This window comes from Leptodactylus fuscus, chromosome 6 (genome assembly GCF_031893055.1).
Source record: "Leptodactylus fuscus isolate aLepFus1 chromosome 6, aLepFus1.hap2, whole genome shotgun sequence".
Classification (NCBI taxonomy): Eukaryota; Metazoa; Chordata; class Amphibia; order Anura; family Leptodactylidae; genus Leptodactylus; species Leptodactylus fuscus.
The window spans coordinates 150,227,561-150,247,489 of record NC_134270.1 but is presented as its reverse complement, the minus strand read 5'-3'; the positions used below and the strand labels follow the sequence as shown (position 1 = coordinate 150,247,489).

Below are 19,929 nucleotides of genomic sequence, written 5' to 3'. Positions count from 1 at the left end.
TGAAGAGAGGAAATATTTTTCGACTTTTGTTGTAATGTAAAAAAAAAAACGGAAGAAAAAACTATTGTGAAGGTTGTAGGCTGACACACACGGCAGACAGTATTACTATAGATCAAGATTATGGCTGCTGACAGGTTTATCTGGAAATGTTCTGACCTCGTGCAGCCATTTGGTTCCGTCCTCCATGTTTTATCTCAACGTCATTGGTTAAATAGGTTAGCTGGTGGCTAAGAAAAAAAAATTCTGTTTATACACTCACATGAAAGTTTATAATATAAGGGGGGAAAAAAAGCACAAAAATAACTGAAAAAAATTGTATAATTTATGAACTCAATGTAAAATATGTAAATATACATAAATGGGACCACAGAAAGAGAACAAACAGACCCCTCCTCGGAAAAAGCACAGATAATAAATGTACCAAAGCAATAGCAACTGCACAGTCCAGTCACATTACTGTGACCACCTGTCAAAATCCAGAATATCCACCTTTGGCAGAGCGGACCGCTGCGAGACGTGCAGGAAGAGAGGGGACGTTGTGATGATGTCACTGGGATGTTGATGCCAACTCCAGTGCCGTGGCCAGCTGCGCTAGGTTACGTGATTGAGCATCCATGGCGTGAACAAGGTGGTCGCACAGATTCTCGATTGGGTTCAAGTCCGGGGAATTTGCTGGCCATGGGAGTACGGTAAACTCATCCTGGTGCTCCTAAACCACACACGTACACTGCGAGCTTTATGACACGTCGTCCTGCTGGTAGATGCCATCATCCTGAGGAAAAGCAATTCACATGTGGGGGTGAACATGGTCTGCAAGGATAGATGCATACTTGTGTTGATCCAACTTGCCTTCCACAATGATGGCTGATGACACGTGCCTTCTGCAATTGGTTATTTAACGTTGATGTCAGAAGTAGGCGATGGTCACATTAATATGACCGGACTGTGTACATAAACCCCAATTTCTCATGCAAAGTGCGCATATACAAATAGAGCAAGTGTGAATAGTAACTTAAATATAGAGGAAGTAATGGTGGCGAGGGGAAAGAAAGCGCCGCACCTTTTGTTGTAAGCCGTCCGTAGATCAGATTGAAAATCTTTCTGCCGCTCACATAAAACTTTGTCTCTCACCGGAGATGTGGATCATCTAAGCCCTGGTCAACTTGGGGCTGTCGAGAATGGAGTGCGGCACCTAAGGTGTCTCCACGTTCTGTAGTACAACCAGGTCATAGTCTCCAGAGTAGCCACCCAAAAGCAGTAGAGTAGCCAAGCACAGAGCTTAGTGTTGTCACCAGGAGGCAAAACTAGGGGTCAGAACTACAGTCAGGTACCAAGAGAGTAATGTGCAAAGCAGAAGAGTACAAGGGTGAGGTCACACTCCTAGTAGGGCTGGGTCATTCATTTTCCGGCTCTAGTTGTCTTTACAAGAAAATGCCTGAGGCAACAGGCAGTGTGAAGCTGGAGTCCTCCATAGAGGATGTCTGGCCAGAGAATAGCAAGAGGCCCAAGGCAATCTGATCCGACAAGAGGGGGATAAACTAGCCAGGAGGTGCAGATTTGCAACCAACAGTGGATCAGAGTAGAGTAAGATTCCAGGCGACCTGGTGTCACTGCAGCCACCGGCCATGTCTGGTACTGAAGGGGACAGAACGTCTGAAATAGAAAGGCCTTTCCATTATGGAGAATATGGAGGTGTTTATTATGCTTACATATATAGCGCCGTCATACTTCGCAGTGTTTCGCAGATATTGTCATCACTGTCCCCAGTAGGGCTCACAATCTACGTTTCCTATCAGTAGGTCTTTGGAGTGTGGGAGAAACTTAGTAATGTAGATGGTCTGTCCTACTCAGATGAGCCAGAGGTAGGAAACTGCTTAGGGTCTGGTCACCCATGTAAGGCTGGGTTTACACAGGGTTTTTTGGGACGGATTTTGATGCGGAAAATGCATCAGAATCCGGGTCCAAAAAACACCTCCAATTGACTTCAGTGGGAGCCATTCACCTGCCCTTTCCACTGTGGAATCCGCCGCAGTGTCTGCGACACGAGCACTCCCTCCCGACTAGGCCGATTCATTTGGGCCTAATCCAGAGCTGATAAGAAAATGGAAAGGAGATGCAACAAGTGTAATATTTTCCACATACAGCAGGATAGGAGAACATTCAGAGTCTTCTCTACTGACACAGATGAGGCAGTGACACAAAACCATCTGTCCTACACACATCAAATGATAAAAAAGGGGGGGCACCGAGCTGATCTTTTTGGTTGGATCTTAGGATTGATTCGAAAAAACAGGGTTTTTGGGAGCTGCAGTTTGGACTAGTTCACCAATAGGGAACCGTATACTGGAAAATAGAAAGCAACCTATATGATCATCCAATTTAAGGAAGATCAATAAAAACTGCGCTTAACCTGAGATAGCATAAAATGTCCTTTATTCAAAACGCACTATAACACACGACGCTAAGTTTGTAGCGTTTTGGGGTGACTCCCCTTTCTCAAGTGATAAAAATCAGAGCAAAGTTGAACCTTGAAATAAAACATACAAAGAAGCAAGTCACTCAAAATGATAGATGGTGATTCGCGGTCTTTTTAGGTATACATATAGACCATGCGGACGCTAGCAAACTTAGACACATTTCTGAGCATTGCAGACGTGGTCACCTTCGAACTACAGGTATACTTTATTCCTTTTACATGCATATATATATGTACATGTCTGATTTGAATGGCTTCAATATGTATACATTTTTATTTTTCATTAATTTATTTTAACCAGGAATCTGTATTGAATTTTTTACCATACAGTGTGTGCTCTTTGAAATTTTATAATTATCACTTTGAGTGACTTGTTTCTTTGTATATGTTTGTGTTTTTTGGATTTTATATCTATCATTTTGAGTGATTTGCTTCTTTGTATGTTTTATTTCAAGGTTCAACTTTGCTCTGATTTTTATCACTTGAGAAAGGGGAGTCACCCCGAAACGCTACAAACTTAGCATCGTGTGTTTATAGTGTGTTTTGAATAAAGGACATTTTGTGCTATCTCAGGTTAAGCGCAGTTTTTATTGATCTTCCTTAAATTGGATGATCATATAGGTTGCTTTCTATTTTCCATATCAAATGTCAGACAGTACCGTACATGGAGCCGTTATGTAAGATGTTGAGTCATACTAGGAGGTTAATAATTCCTAAATATAAGATGCTTCTCTTATCTTATCACTGATATTAGCAGAGACAGATGGGCCAGGTGTTCACCAAAAATGACCCCTGAAAGGTGGCTCAGTGTGAGTCTCATAGGCTTGCATAGAGACTGACTACTTTTCTGCTCAAGGAGACTGATCAAAAAAACCCAAAGGCTGTTTTGCGGAAAATAACAACACTGCAGATTATGATATGCCCATCAGGGTTGGTTCACATCTGCATTGGTAATTCGCCCAGTAGAGCCCACATGGGGACCAATGAATGGAATCCCAAACACAATTGCAAGCGGTGAGCAGTAAAATCACATGGACCCCATAGACTATAATGGGGACCGTGTGCTTGCCGCACGCTGCCCGCACAAATCATGCGGACAGAAAAGTAGATTGTGAAGTACTTTCCTGTCCGCATGTTCCCTGTGGAGATCTGGCAGCAAGCACACGGACCCCATTATAGTCTATGGGGATTTGTGTGCTTTTATTGCACACCGATTGCAATTACGTTTGCTATTCCGTTCTGGGGGGGTCCTCATGCGGACTCCCCGGGATGGAATACCAATGCAGATGTGAACTAAGGGCAAGGGTATTTTCACAGGATAGAAAATGCAGAAGGATTTTCAACTCGACCCGATGATCCTAGGACCCGATGAAGGGGGCCTAGTCAGTGGGAATTTGCCTTATGCTAGGTTCACACTACAGTTTGTGTCCTTGTTGTTCAGGTCCGCATTGGGATCCAAAAGACCGGGAGAATCCGTACACTAAAAAAGCGGTGACCAGTCCAGTCCACCCCATAGGTTACAACATAGCCACAGTATGTAGAAATAGAAAAAGTTACAGTGTCAGTCACAAGATGGTAAAATCCATACACAAAAATCTAAAACCTTTAGGGTCTGGTCATACGGAGTAAAGTGGCGCTGATTCTGGCACGGTAACTCACGTAAGAATCAGCGCTAATAACAAGACTCCCATTGACTTCATTGGGTTCCGTTTTCCGCGCCGAACACATTGAACTCAATGGGAGGCTTTTTAACTCATTGATTTTAATGTGTTCCATGCAGAAAACGGAACCCATTGAAGTCAATGGCAGTCTGTTTATCAGCGCCGATTCTTACGCGAGTTATCGTGCCAGAATCAGCGCCACTTTACTCCGTGTGGACGGACCCTTACAGGTGTCACAAGATGGCAGCGCAAGGAAAGATTCCTTACACGGCATCAATGGATATCTAAAATGTGACAATGTGGCGGATTAAATGGCAATTTTTTTTCACCCTTCCTTCCTGTTTATGAAGTAGAATTTGTGACTTTAACCCCCTCCCCCCAAAAAAGCCCTTATTTTGTGCTGTGAATGGAAAAGTAATATAGTTCTAGGGTTTGTAAGACAAAGGAAGGAACAAAACTGTAAAAACTAGACCCTGCCCAGGAAACCGGGTGGGTGAGAGGTGCCACTGTCTGCCCTTCCTTCTCAGGATCATTGGGATCCCAGAGGTCGCCCCCCATGATACTTTACCCCAGCAATGGGCTGCACTTTTTAAAGTGGGGTGAATACCCCTTTTTAATGTTCCTTACATGACAAGACCTCACCCTGGCCTGTGATTGCTTTCCTGCAGACTGTATGTATATGTCCCGGTGTCCGGCCATCCTTCATTACTTTATCACCACCTCCTAGACTTGCCAAATCTGTATATGTAAGAGAGTTACGTTGCCCTGACAGACGTTTAGCCTGAATATGGGGTTGCTGGGAAGGGGCTTATTGTGTTCCTTTAGTCAGTACATTTGGAGCGTTGCAGTCTGGAAATAGCATGTACCTCTTATATGGGGACATGAGCGGAAAACCTTTATAAGCCGCCTGTAAAGTAATAACAGTTTATAGTAGGATTAGCGCCGCACCACTCCTGGCGCCCGCTGCACTATCCTGCACAATGTAAGCCCTTAAGTATTTTAACATTTCCCATAAAGTGGCCATGTGTAGCCTCTGGCTTGTCCCCCTACTTTTTTGTTTTTCTGAGATTTTTCCATAAGTAGAACAAAGCATTCTCCTCTTTTGATCTTTTTTTCCCCATCAAATGTGAACCGGAAAACATAATGCAATACAAGTAGTAGAATACGGAATGGCGTCCATCTATTTATAGGAGCCCGTGACCAGCGAGACCAATATCCGACCAGCCACAGTATAGTGTAGGGGACATCATGTCACGCACCGTCATCCCCTTTAGATGGTGCATTTATTGTATTATTTTCATACAGTTTAGTAATATGCCGCAAGGCCCTCATTGCGCTTGAAGCTCATTCACATGATTCTAAAAACTAATTTTCAAGGCCTTGATTAATATACTGAACTATGTAAGGCTAAGGCCCCACGTTGCGGGAATACAGCGTTTTCGTTATAGATTTTGCTGCGGTTTTTCGAGAATGGCTCTCAAAGAAAGGAACCTGCATCAAAAACCTCTGCGTGTCCGCAACGTGAGGTCTTAGTCTAAGGGTAAGTTCACACAGGATTTTTGTTGCGGAACCTGATGCAGAGGCCACCTCAGGTTCCGGTCCAAAATATGGGTATCTGTGACTGGATGCCAGTACACTGCAGCGGCGTCCAGTTGCGCACTCTGCTCTGGATTAGGCCCAAATGAATGGTCCTAGTGGAGAGGAGGGAGTGTCTTCAGGCTGAATCGTGAGGTGAATCCGCCTGAGGAATGAGCGTGTCGCTTCTTTTTTCCAGGAGCCAGAACAAACAGCTCTCGGTAAAAACTGACCGGTTCCTATTGATTTGAATGGGAGCTATCTTTTTGGTCAGGATTTTGAGGTGGATACGGCCTAAAAATCCTGACCAAAAAACCCTGTGTGAACTTACCCTAAAGGTAGGCTGGTTCTATAGGTAGTGTACCCTATAGCGCACTGCGGCTGGTGTGGCATTGAGTTCCCTGGTGTCCTATTCCTATCAACCTACCAGCAGACCAATAGCACTACCATAGTGTTTTGGACTCTCTTATAGGACACAGTGCATGCCTTCATATTGGAAAAACTACTTCTAACTTAGGTGCAAATTAAAGTCCAAGTGCACCCAGGGCGAAGCTCCACCAGAACGTGCAAAGGTCTTCAGTCCAGATCTCCTGGGCTCCTTCGCTGGTTGTGGTGCTGACTGTTTTGGCAGGCGTGCTAATGTATGCATAATGTTTCAGTATTTTATGCGGTTTTCTGTGGCAGCATGATGGCCCAGTGGTTAGCACTGTAGCCTTGCAGCGCTGGAGCCCAAGGTTTGAATCCATTTAAGAACAACATCTACAAGGTGTTTATATCCTATCCTTGCTTGCTTAGGTTTCCTACAGGTACTTTTGATTTCTTCCCACACTCAAAAGACATCCTGAATGGGAACTTACATTGTGAGTCCTATATAGGACAGCAGTGTCTGTAACGTGCTGCCGAATATTTTGGCGCTATATAAGTAAATAAATATTCCATCTAGCTTTTGTATCCACTTCTGGGAAAGGGAACTGAATACATTTGTTTTAACAAAGTTATTTAAAGCTTGTACTTTGGCTTATTGACAGGCAAGAACTGATGGGCAACCAGATCCGGCTGTGTCTGCAGGTCTTACGTTCTGTCCAGAAGTTGGCTCGAGACTCCACCAACATGGCCCGGGAGACCTGGGAGGTTCTCCTGCTGTTTCTTCTCCAGATCAATGACACACTCCTCGCTGCTCCGACTGTATCAGGTTAGTCACGCAGACAATGGTAGTTTGGTAATGGTATGACTGGTAATGAAATGAGTTTCAGGCCCAAAAGGATTGGGCCAAACAGCTGATCTGTGCGGCGTTCAGGAGTCGGACCCCCCCATAGATCACATACTGTCATCAGTATGAAAATCCTTTTGAGCATTTAGTTGGGACTACGATGTTAAGCTCCATTTTTTTTTTCTCTTCTGAGACCAGTGACCTCAACTTCGTTGGTCCCATGACCCTGCTGCAGTTTTGCCCCATTCAAATGAATGGTGCTGAGTTGCAATACCAATTACCTCCACTATACATTGTAAGGCGCTGTGCTTGGTAAGTGAAGAGGCTGCTGCGTTCTGTATTGTAGTCTTGGATAAGCCCTTTAAGAAATGATTTAACTGCTTAAAGGGGTTGCCAATTAAATTTATTTAGGGTAGGGGATAAGTGTTTGATCAGTGGGGGTGCAGCTGCTGGGACCACCAGAGATGTTGAGAATAGGAGTCCTGTTCCTCTCTGAATGCTCTATTAATCTCTATGGGCCTGCCAGAGGTAGATAACCTTGGTAGTTCCATTGACATGAATGAAGTGCAGCAGACATGCTGATATTGTCTCCATTCATCCACATAGGAACAGGCCCCTTGGTCTTGAGATTGGTGGGGTCCCAACGGTCAACCCGTCCCCCCCCCCACACACACACACACACACACCATTGAGACACTTGTCTCCTATCCTCTGGTACAATGTCACAGCCTCATAATAGAATTTATAGCAATGTTGCTAAACATTGAATATGTCAACATGTGATGTTTTGTTTTGTTTTTTTACACCTCCCTCTTTCTTGCGCAGGAGGTATTGCAGAAAGCTTGGCTGACAAGCTGATTGGGGTTCTCTTTGAGGTCTGGCTCTTGGCCTGTACTCGCTGCTTCCCAACACCACCCTACTGGAAAACGGCCAAAGAAATGGTGGCCAACTGGAGACACCACTCAGCTGTGGTAGAGCAGTGGAGCAAAGCAATCTGTGCCCTAACGTCGAGGTGAGGAGATGTATAGTACATGTACTGAGGAGAAACAGACTGTTGTGCTTAACTTCAGGCAAACCCTCAGGGGGTGTTCACACATAGGCATTTGTCACAGACTTGGGGTCAGATTCTGCCTAGATTTTTCCACCTTTAGTCTTCAGAGCTGAAAGTCGGTACGCAGCCCTTCTCTCCATTCACATAGAGCATTTGTGGACCCCCGTCCTCCTGATCCCTGGGTTCTCAGTGGTCAGATCACCACTGAACAGGCACTTATCACTTATCTTTGTGTCATTATTAGGAAATCCCCTTTAATGTCGCACACAACAGCCAATGTGATTTCTTTCTCTCTGACATCACTTCCTACTACGCCGCTATTAGTAGGAGGAGAATCTCACAGACTTCCTGCTCTGCCCACCCCATACTTATACCGCTCACATAATATTATGGGCAACTTCCTAAATAGCCCTAAACTGCTGACTGTCATGGTAAAGTTCACTGCTGCTCATACTTTACCCCAGCAGGGCAGCCATTGCGCACCAAGTCTATTGTCATTTTGGAGCCGTATACGTTGTAGTTTGTCACAAATATTGCTTAAATCTTCCTAAATCATGTTACATAGACTTATTCGTTTGTTGATATGGTTTCTTCCAGGTTGTTGCGGTTCACATATGGACCTTCATTCCCCCCCTTCAAGGTTCCAGAGGAAGATGCCAGCCTGATCCCTGCTGAAATGGATAATGAATGTGTCACCCAAACATGGTTCCGATTTCTCCACATGCTGAGGTGCGCAGTTGGTAAATTCACTGCAGTATAATGTATATTCAGCTCACGACATCCACCTGAAGACACTCCCTCCTCCCGACTAGGCCCATTCATTTGGCCCTAATCTGGAGCGGAGTGCGCGACTGGATCCCAGTGCACTGCAGCGGCATCCAATTGCAGCTATTCGTGTTTTGGTCTGGATCCTGAGGTAGCCTCCGCCTCAGGTTCTGGACCAAAAAACCCCATGTGAACTTACCCTAAAAGAAATGTCTAGGATTTAGGTTTTCATGACCTTGCCATAGGATAGACCATAAATATCAACTGTATGTGAATGTTTCTGATGCCTGTGCTGTACAAAACATAGCGCAGGAAGCAATTGGCGCCATTTCCTGTATAGTGGCCAGGTGCTGGTACTGCAGTCCAGCTCCTATATAGAATATATGTGCACAAAAATGATAACTTATCAGTAATATTTCATAAAGGTCTCGTAGTAGGCCAAGGCTCTCTGGCGAGGGCATCCAGTACTCCGTTCTGATGATTATAGAGGTCCTATTCTACTCCATGTCATCGACAGAGAATGGCTTGGAAGCCCCCACAGAAGTGAATACATCATAGAAGGCGCTTGTATATCTTCCTAGTGCATTTTGTTATAAAAATCATCCCCCATTTGTCCTGCACACTCTGCGTTGTGCTTGGACCTACAGCTAAATCCTCTACTGACCCCCATAAACAAATCTTATCCTCAATACAGCTTCTAAAACTATAAACCCACTAAGCCTTCCTCACCGTTTATTACCTCTTCCCTCCTCTCCAGTAACCCCGTGGACTTGAGCAACCCAAGTATTATCGGCACAACTCCAAAGTTCCAAGAACAGTTTCTCAATGTGAGCGGGGTGCCCAACCAGGAGCTCAACCAATACTCGTGTCTGAAACAGCTGCCTCAGATCTTCTTCCGTGCCATGCGGGGGGTCAGCTGTCTAGTGGATGCTTTCCTTGGTAAGACTGTTATCTTTGTTATATTCTATACAGCTTCCTGCAATGTATACCTAAATGACACAGCAGATTTTACTTTTCATTGGATTACATATCCCCCCATAACTTCCATTGTAAGAGCCCTTGAGCATTGGATAAGTCTACCCCTCTCCCCCCAAGGTTTTGACAGCAGGTTTCTCCGTAAGTATAACCTAGCCCCTATGATATCGTCAGTATACAGCACCAAGGTAAGAGGTTCTGTTGGATACTCTGCAAAATATATCTCATTGGGATGGCTGTTTTTTTTGTTATATCGTTTTAGGAAACCTGTCATGTTCTATAAGCCATGGTAAACTCATATGTTTCTTCTTCAGGAGTTGCAGTCTTTAAGAAGGTTGTGTTGGAAAGATTACCAAAATATGGTATCCACACCTCATTATCACTCAGTTTGGGCCAATAATCTGGTATTTGTTGGGTAATAACTACTGATCTGGGCTAGAAATACTAATCTCCATGTCATAGAATTCTACCCGAGCTCTACAAGTCACCTTGTTTGTGTCAAGTCTTGCAAAAGTAGCTGTAAGGGTTGTCCAGGATTTTAAGAAAGCTGCCCAAGACCAGGAATGGCCTCCAGTGCTGCCCTCTGGTGATTGCTGCCAATTCTGCAGTGATGACATTGCATACATAACTGCAGCCAGTCTTTGGATCAAGCAATAGCATTCTGTACATGAAAGGATCAACGCCAAGGCCAGTGGTCATGTGACTAAGGTACATGATAGCTTTGCAAACCAATCAAGGCCAACAGATTGACAGGGGATTTACTGCACTTGGGCAGTTTTCTAGAATCCCAAACAACCCCTTTAATGCTTTGATAGAGCTTCATTCGCTTCTATTGGATTTCCAAAACCGTAAACTTCAGCAGTCCCGTAGAAATGCCTGAGCATTCTCGCCATCGCCATCACCCTTTTTACATGGTACTTGAGGGCCCCCGTTCTCATCATCCCTGGGGTTGCAGTGGTCGAAACCTGCAATCAGTTATCCTTTATCTAGTGGATAAATGCCATTTATCTGAAAATCCCTTTAATTTCCAGTATTACAAGACATCGTACAATTTCTCTATAGACCATGTAAATGAATGCTTTACATTTGGGAAATATTCGTCCTTTACCACACCGTTTATATTACAAAAATAACAATATTGGATTCAGTCCTATTAATATTTCCTGCTTTATATTTCATCTCTGCATCTCTTTAAAGGGTTATTCCTATTTTATATAGTGAGTCAAATAACCCGCCTTTCCATAGATCTCTCATAAAGATAAGTACACAAATTTTGCATATCCATATCTGAAAATGTCTGGTCTACAAACATTACAAAAGCAGTAATTCTCTCTCTTTTATTTTTTGGGGCGGGGGAAGAGACTAAAATTACAAAATGTGTGCAGTGGGAAGGTTAATGCATACCTCCAGTTATAACCAACTTAACATAAATGCATAGCCCATGTGAAAATAAGAAACTTTGTAATATATTCTATTAAGGAAATCTGCTTCTTTCTCTACTTATTAAGCAGTTCTCCTGCTCCTTATCTTCAATCTGTCCGCTAGTATACATTATATCTTCGTATTCGGCATCACACTGAGAGTAAGTTCACATGGGGTTTTTTGGTCAAAATTTTGAGGCCGTATCCTCCTCAAAATCCTGACCAAAAAGACGGCTCCCATTGAAATCAGTTCTCTTTTCCGGGAGCCAGAACAAACAGCGACATGCTCATTCTTTCAGGCGGGTTCGCCTTGTGGCATCTGTCTGAAGACACGCCCTCCTCCCGACTAGGCCCATTCGTTTGGGCCTAATCCGGAGTGGAGTGCGCGACTGGATGCCGGTGCACTGCATTGGCATCCAGTCACAGCTACCCATATTTTGGACCAGAACGTTTCCAGTCCAAAAAACCCTGTATGACCTTATCCTTACACCTCTATGGAGAAGAGAGAGGTTGAGTATAATTCTCCTGCTGGCAGCCTCGTTCTGTGCACTTTTAGCATCTTATCTACAACCAAGCAGTGTTGAAAAAGAAAGTAATAGAGCGTAGCACCAGCAATTATTTGAGCGTCTTTTCTCATCTCCTCCCCTCTTCATAGACTAATATAAGAAAGTAACTCCCTGAAAAGCAGGGAAGGAAACCTATTTATATACTGAGATATATTACAAAGTTTCTTATTTCCACTTGCACTATTCATTTATTGTTTATAACTGGAAGTTCACTTTAAGGCCACCATACTCCTTTAAAACTTTAACACCTTTCTACTTTTAAACAGGTTCTTCCACCGAATCAAGTTATTCCCTATATCTATAAATTAGGGGATAACTTGCAGTTGGATGGGGGTCCTATCGCTTGGATCTCCACCGATCAGAAGAACGTTGTCCCCTGTTCTAATTGGAGCTGTGGTTGGGAAGTATGTACACTGCTCCATTCATTTCAATGAGACAGTGTACATAGCCTTGTCCTTCGGCTATCTCCGCATGTATATGCTGCCCGACCACCGCTCAGTATTTATTTTGCCGCTACACAAAATTGGCACAAACAATGATCACTTGTAGACTAACGCTCACTACTCCTTCCTGGAAGAGTCTAAGAACGATTTTGACAAAGGATCCAAATCTTAAAGCATGCTTTACGTCTGGATGACATAAGCCCTAAATTTTCAACATGATCTGGTGTCTCCGGTGATGGTGAAATTGTCTGTCTGTAAATCCGTAAATGTAATATATGAACTGAAATGCTTTTTATTTCATGTTTTGTCTGATCTGATTGTAAAAGGTGACACTTCCTGACTAGGTATCAGTTCACATGTAGTGCGGGACAATACATTTTATGTCCATTATGAACGCACTATAAGTAAACTGACATTCAATACAGAGGAAACGAGAGATCCTAAACATAAATTCAATGGACTCCTTTTATTTGATTCCTGAATGTACAATGAAACAACCTTCTAAATAGTGTCCTACTTCTGAATAAAAATGTCCTACTATTTTGTTGCCGTGTAGACTGTGTAACTCCTTCACCTAGCTGACTGTCCTGGTGACAGAAATAACAGAACATTGTTCCTGGCACTGTAGTAACTCTTTTGCTTATACCCCTTTTCTACAGCAATACAGATAGGAGGGAGGTTATTGGGGGTTGTACATAGTTGGAGGAAAGTGCACACAAGACAGTCTGTGGGGCCAGGGGGGGTCGGTAAGAGAAATATAACAGTGTAAAAGTCTAAACAGCAAGTGGACTACCCATGGTGAAGTCTATATGGAGAAGAACACTCGGTGTCCGTCACCACACGCAAGAAGATAACATGCATGCAAGGGGCAACACAGTGGCTCAGTGGTTAGCACTGCAGCCTTGCAATGCTGGAATCCTCGGTTCCAGTCCCGCCAGGAACAACATCTGCAAGGAGTTTCTATGTTCTCCCCGTGTTTGTGTGGATTTCCTCCCATTTTAGACATACTGATAGGAAAACAAAGTTTTTAAAAAAATGCATGGGTAGCAAAAGGAGGAATTAGACCAGAAAGCTGTGCTGATATATATGAACTGGTGAAGGCAACAGCGTCCTAAACACAGACCTCACTTGTAATACATTACTGGGAGGGATGCACGCCACTTAGGAGAAATCTGGAATTATAAGTAGGTTGGAAACTGTATAGAAGGATCAAAATTGAAGCTTAGGGCGGGTTCACACCTGTGCCTGGTCTCTGCTTTAGCCATTCCGGCGGGTTTCCATCTTCTGCCCTGAGAAACTGGACAGGAGACTGAAACCCGGCGGCCAGTTTTCAAATCCATTCACTTGAATGGGTTTGCAAAGTGACCGCCCGTGTGCGTCTTCCGCCTCTCCGCAGCAAAGCCGTTTTTGTTTTTTTTTTTTGTTTTTTTTTCTATAACTGTACACAAAGTCAGACATGCAGGACTTTGTGTCCGGTTAAAAAAAAAACAACTCTCACTGTGGAGAGGCAGAAGACGCGCACAGGCAGTCACTTTGTAAACCCATTCAAGTGAAAGGGTTTGAAAACTGACCGCCAGATTTCCGTCTCCTGTCCAGTTTCTCGCCGGAATGGATAAAGTGGAGACCGGGTGCAGGTGTAAACCAACCCTTAAAGGGGCTGTCTAGGACTTGGACCAATTACTGAGGATGCCTAAGGAGGTGTAAAATATGTATTAAAAAAAAAAAAAAAAACTATTACCCCTCCCTGGCACTCTGTTGCCCACTGCTGGTATCAGTTTGGTCTCATGCTGGCGTGACATGAACAATCAGACCAATTGATGGTCACTGGTAAAGAACCGATGACGTGTTTGGGTTTTTTTGGGGGCAAAATTCTGTATTGTGTTGTAAGCATCACATACTGTAGCTTACTATAACATTGGGGCCCCAGTTACTGCCCATTTCTGGGACCACAATGGCTCCTTGTAATCTTGAAATCCCACTCCTGGTGCAGGACAGAGCCGTGCATCTTTTGGGGTTGTTCTCGGCAGTTTGCTTCTGCTGATGTTTCTATGGAATTTTCCTTTATTGACTTCAGTTGGGAAAACCACATCAACACAAAACTGTAATTGTGACTTTCCATGGAAGAGATGGGAGAAACCATTTCTACAGCTGCCTCAACAGATGTGACTTGTGGTTTTCTAAATGAGGTGAACTAGATGCCAGACCGCTACCATGCCCTAAGAGCACGTTCACATGACAGATTTAGATACGACATCTAACGGCTGACCCTTGGATTTTTGCCACGGATCCGCATTAATCCTCACATTATTTTTGATGGCAGCTCCAGCTATATTAGACGTGATGATGATGTAGATCCAGTCTGTGAAATGTTGCGGCAAGGTGGCAGAAACGTGGAGGGTGTTGCTTTAATACTACAATGATACCCTGTATTGCACTTGATTATATACTGCCATGGAGCCCTAACCTGGTCAATCCCTACTATTATCCTTAAAGGATCATTAGGTTTCATGAGAAGTTGAAATATTTGCAGGGTCTTGCTGGTTAGCCTGTTCTATGACTGTATACGCCTTTACATTGGTGTCCCATCAGTTGTTCTGCTGCTTATCATCGCATTATGGCTGAAACACATTTTACTTTTCAGTCTGAGGCTGTTTACATTAAGGGGCAGTCCCTGATCCAGTGCTAATAATGTTCTGCCAGGAGGAACTGTACAATTGCAAACAAATACCTGAAAAAAGCCCAAGTGCCTGTAATATAGGCGATCTAGGAAAACTGGATACAGATACATGCAGCCAAGCAGATAAATAAAACCAATCTATGAGCGGCGTTAGTAAAGCTGCTTGCTGTCAGTGAATAATATCCCATCTGTGCCCACACAAGCAGCCAGTGGAGAAGGGAACAGATTTCTTTAATAAGATACAAAGTTTCTTACATTCACCTGTACTATTCATTTATAAGAACTGGAGGTTCCCTTTGATGGGACCCTGTCGTGTGCATATGCAATTCAGCCTACTGCATCTTGTTATAGAGTTGAGAAGAATATTATATACTGAATATAGAGCAGATTTAGTATAAGGGCGGGTTCACGCCTACGCCCGGCCTCCGCTTTGCAGGTTTCCATCTTCTGCCCGAGAAACTGGACAGGAGACGGAAACCGGCAGTCAGTTTGCAAACCCATTCATTTGAATGGGTTTGCAAAGTGTGCGTCCGTGAGGGTCTTGTGCCTCTCCGCGGCGAAACGTCTTGTTTTTTTTTAACTGGACACAATCGGACATGTAGGACTTTGTGTCCAGTTAGAAAAAAAAAATGGTTTCGCCGTGGAGACCAGAAGATGCTCACGGGCGGTCACTGACTGACGGATTTCCGTCTCCTGTCGGCAGAAGACGGAAACCCACAAAGCGAAGAACGGGCGCAGGTGTGAAGCTGCCCTAATCTGTGTGAAATCTCTGCACTTTCTATACCTAGGAGTCCCGTGGGCGGTTGTACGCAGGCTCTTATATGGAAGGCTGCCGATCTAACGCCTCCTCCTCTATAACACTGGTAGATAGGACTGCATACTCAACATGGCCAGATCCACTTAAAGGGGCTCCATACTGGAAGATGTTAACCCTTTAAGCTTTGATGTGTGCAGTAATGACCAGCTGCTTGCTATTGATTTGCTTTGGGATTAATAGATGTCTTTAGTAAAGGCTTTCTAGATACAGGCTGGTGATCTTACCGTCTATGACATCTATATAGAAGTTTTAGGTCTTCTGGTAGTGACTTTTATTTCTCCCTCAGGCATCTCTCGCCCCAGGGCTGACAGCGCTCCTCCCACACCAGTGAACAGGCTCAGTATGCCTCAGACGACCGCAACCAACACTACCCCTCCGCACAGCCGCAGGCATCGGACCGTCACCGTGAACAAAACCACCATAAAGACTAGTTCAGTAAGTGGAAATGTTCTTATTGTGTGCGTGTGGTCCTGGGCATTGTCAATGTACGGGTATTGGTGAGTATATAGTGTGTACAAATGGACACAAAGCTCAGCAGTTTGTCTGCGTCCTAGCTATAGAAACCAGTGTCGGATCTTTATCCCCAAAGCAGCCCAACTCCTGCATGACTTTAAGGCTGAGGCCGCACATTTAGGAATCACAGCTTTTTTTGTTGCAGATTTTGCTGCGTTTTTTTTTTTTTTTGAGCCAAAGCCAGGAGTGGATTGAGCAGCAGGTAGAAGTATAAAGACTTCCTATATAGTTCTCATTACTTTTGTATCCATTTCTGGCTTTGGCTCAAAAAAACTCAGCAAAATCTGCAATAAAAACAGCTGCCTTTCCGCTAGGTGGGGCTTTGGCCTAAAAGGGGGTTTTCTGGGACAAACTATCCTTGGCATAGGTCATCAATATGAGATGAGTGGGGTCTGATACCCGGCACTCCCATCATCAGCTGTTTAAGAGCCTGCAGCATTGGGACAGATACTGTGGCCTCTAGACTACTTACCAAGCACAGTGCTTTGTATTGCAGCTCAGCCCAGTTCATTTGAATGGGACTGAGCTGCAAATTGGCCATGAGACTGGTCAGCATTACGTCACGTGGCTGTGGAATCGGCTACAAGCAGCTGTGGGAGTCCCGGTAAGAATTGATTATCAATATTTTGGTTCCAGAACACCCCTTTAAAATGTCAGTGGCCCTTTAAGGGTGCATTCACACAATGTCTTTTGGCTCGTAATTTGGCACGTAGACGCTGCGGGAGCTTTTGCGGGCCGTATTTGCTCCCATTCATTTCAGTGGGAGCGTGGATCATATACGCGGCGCTATTTTGCAGCCATGATTTTGCGGCCGCAAAATAGCGCCGCGTATACGATCCACGCTCCCATTGAAATCAATGGGAGCGTATACGGCCCGCAAAAGCTCCCGCGGTGTCTACGTGCCAAATTACGAGCCAAAAGACATTGTGTGAATGCACCCTTAAAGGGCCACTGACATTTTAAAGGGGTGTTCTGGAACCAAAATATTGATAATCAATTCTTACCGGGACTCCCACAGCTGCTTGTAGCCGATTCCACAGCCACGTGCCAAATTACGAGCCAAAAGACATCGTGTGAATGTACCCTAACCCTGATAAGGACCCACACCATAATAATTTATGGAGGACCTGCCCCCATACTATTCAATTGCTCTGATCACATGGGCACTACCACTGGAGAAGGAAAAAAAATCAGTCCTTGCGTTTCTAGTTTTATCATTCTTTTAAAGGGGTTGTCCAATATTTATTTTTGATCTCCCCTAAGGGATAGGTCATCAAGAGGTGAGTGGGAGGGGGTCTGACACCCAGGATCCTTTCTGGTCAGCTATTTGAAGAGGCCGTGGCACTCTTATTACTGCTGTGACCTCTTCACTGTTTATAAGGCTGCAGTTACATTGTACCAGACTGTGTGTGATGTAATTGGCGGAGAGGTCCTAGCTCTCGTACTGGCACCACAACCCCTTTAAACCGCAGATCAGTGGGGATCCAAGGTACCAGACCTCACTAATGTCCGGTTGATCACCTTTCCTGAAGAGTTGTCCTCAATATGAATGAGTTGGACACCCCCGACCCCTTTAAGATCTAATAACGTTGCATTTGTTTATATGATCTTGTAGGCCCATTCATCTTGGGGTTTCTGTTCCAGGTAAATACCACACACAGCACAAAGGTTCAGCAGCAAGCATCTTCCACCTCCCCACTATCCAGCCCGAACCAAACAAACTCCGAGCCTCGTCCATTGCCTGCCCCTACAAGACCCAAAGTCAACAGCATCTTGAATCTGTTTGGCTCATGGCTGTTTGATGCCGCCCTGGTTCATTGCAAGCTGCAGAACGGGGTCAACCGAGACAGCAGCATGACAGGTGAGTGCTCCGACTGCTCCTACCTCTCTGTCATCTCAGAATTCCCATTATTCCTACCTGCAAGATTAAACTTGGCTAGATGGGTAGGCGCGGGCCGGGTGGGCTGAGGATGCATCAGTGGATTTGTTCATCTTACTTGCAGAAATGAAATGAATCCTGTGTAACCCAGCTCGGCTATATCCTTGCACCACAACCTGAAGGAAAGTTATTTATAAGATCCTTGCCTCATAGCAGCAGCTTTTCTGATCGATGCAGGTTAATATTGGGGCTAAGTAACCATTGTATGGTATCATGTCATAAATATATCTAGTTACAGTGTGTGGAAAATCTCCTTTTTGCTGAATTTGAGGGGAGCAATACCCCGAACTCTCCCCACCTTCCTCTCAGGTCATTCATGGCTGCCTCACATTGTAGGGAGTTGGAGAACGTGGTACCCATGAGTTACAGCATGGTCGTAAGCGTGTGTACAGGGAGGAGGCAAAAAGGGACAACACGGTGGCTCAGTGGTTAGCGCTGAAGCCTTGCAGCGCTGGAGTCCTGGGTTTGAATCCCGCCAGGAACATCATCTGCAAGGAGTTTGTGTGTTCTCCCCGTGTTTGCATGGATTTCCTTCCATCTACAAAGACATACTCCTAGGGAAAAAAAAAGTACATTGGGATCCCTATATGGGGCTCACAATCTACATTTAAAAAAAAAAAAAAAAGGGAGGAGGCGAATTTTGCCACTCCATTCAATGTCTAGGGTAGCGTTTCCCAACCTTTTCAGACTCGGGGCAACCCTAGGAGAAAAAAAAATGAAAATTCTTGGGGCACCTCTTCCAGATACAGTCCATACATTTGGTTTGCTTGTAAATTTAGAAAACCTCACTGACGATGACATGAAAACTGCATGTATTATGCAATTGTAACTGCACCCTCATAGCTACACTATCCTAGATTACCTCTCCAGCATATCTAAAAATTCACCAAGGCTTCCTTAGAAGATCACATAGAGTCTTGCATCCCGATTGGCCCTCAGCCAAGTGGGAATGCTCCCCCACGGTAATCGCTGATATAGGGTCTGATGGAGAGAGCCCCCAATATATGGCATGACCTCTGCACAGGAGTGACCACCACTCCATTGTAACACTCACTCACTGCCACTGGGAAGAGAAATGGGATCCCAGTCGTCAGATGTTTATAGAGGGTACATGTTTTTCACCATATACCTCCTTTGAGGGTAGATTCACACGGTATATCTTGAGTATACATTTGCAGGGTTTTTTTGCCAGTTTTCAGTTCAGTTTTTTAGGCCAAAGCCAGAAGAGGACTTAGAAGAAATTGAGACTCTAGAAGAAGAGCTTACATTTCTCCGGCTTTCTGCGTCCACTTCTGGCATTGGCTCTAAAAGCTGCATCAAAACCTCGGCGACCTTTCTCCAGAAATGCCAAATGTGAAACAGATTTCTGTAATAAGATATTACAATGTTTCTTATATATTCACTTGTACTAAGGGCGGGTTTACACTGGCGACCGGTCTCCGTTTTTGGGTTTCCATCTTCTGCCCTGAGAAACTGGACAGGAGACGGAAGCCCGGCAGTCACTTCTCAAACCCATTTACTTGAATGGGTTTGCAAAGTGACCGACCGTGTGCATCTTCTGCCTCTCCACGGTGAAACCGTTTTCTTTTAATCGGACATGCAGGACTTTGTGTCCGGTTAAAGAAAAAAAAATGTTTCGGCTCAGAGACCGGAAGACGCTCACAGGCGGACACTTTGCGAACCCATTCAAGTGAGTGGGTTTGAAAACTGACTGCCGGGTTTCCGTCTCCTGTCCAGTTTCTCGACGCAGAAGACGGAAACCCAAAAGCGGAGCCTGGGTGCAGGTGTGAACCCGCCCTAAAGTGTATTATGTTTTGCTCCAGAATCACATGCTCTATTA

At 44.5% G+C, this 19,929-nt stretch overlaps 1 protein-coding gene across 5 annotated transcripts in view; it reads left to right on the top strand.

Annotated features, from left to right (window-relative positions):
• Positions 1–19,929, top strand: part of RALGAPB (Ral GTPase activating protein non-catalytic subunit beta) — a 63,616-nt gene that overhangs the window by 10,688 nt on the left and 32,999 nt on the right. For 3 of the 5 annotated variants that reach the window (XM_075277520.1, XM_075277519.1, XM_075277518.1), the window contains exons 4-9: positions 6,741–6,904; positions 7,748–7,934; positions 8,571–8,702; positions 9,496–9,677; positions 15,924–16,072; positions 17,795–18,011. In XM_075277520.1, the coding sequence (XP_075133621.1) occupies positions 6,741–6,904; positions 7,748–7,934; positions 8,571–8,702; positions 9,496–9,677; positions 15,924–16,072; positions 17,795–18,011 (1,031 nt within the window). Of the gene's footprint in view, positions 1–6,740; positions 6,905–7,747; positions 7,935–8,570; positions 8,703–9,495; positions 9,678–10,027; positions 10,076–15,923; positions 16,073–17,794; positions 18,012–19,929 lie in introns of all 5 variants that reach the window. The other 2 variants (XM_075277517.1, XM_075277516.1) reach the window with 1 other exon arrangement.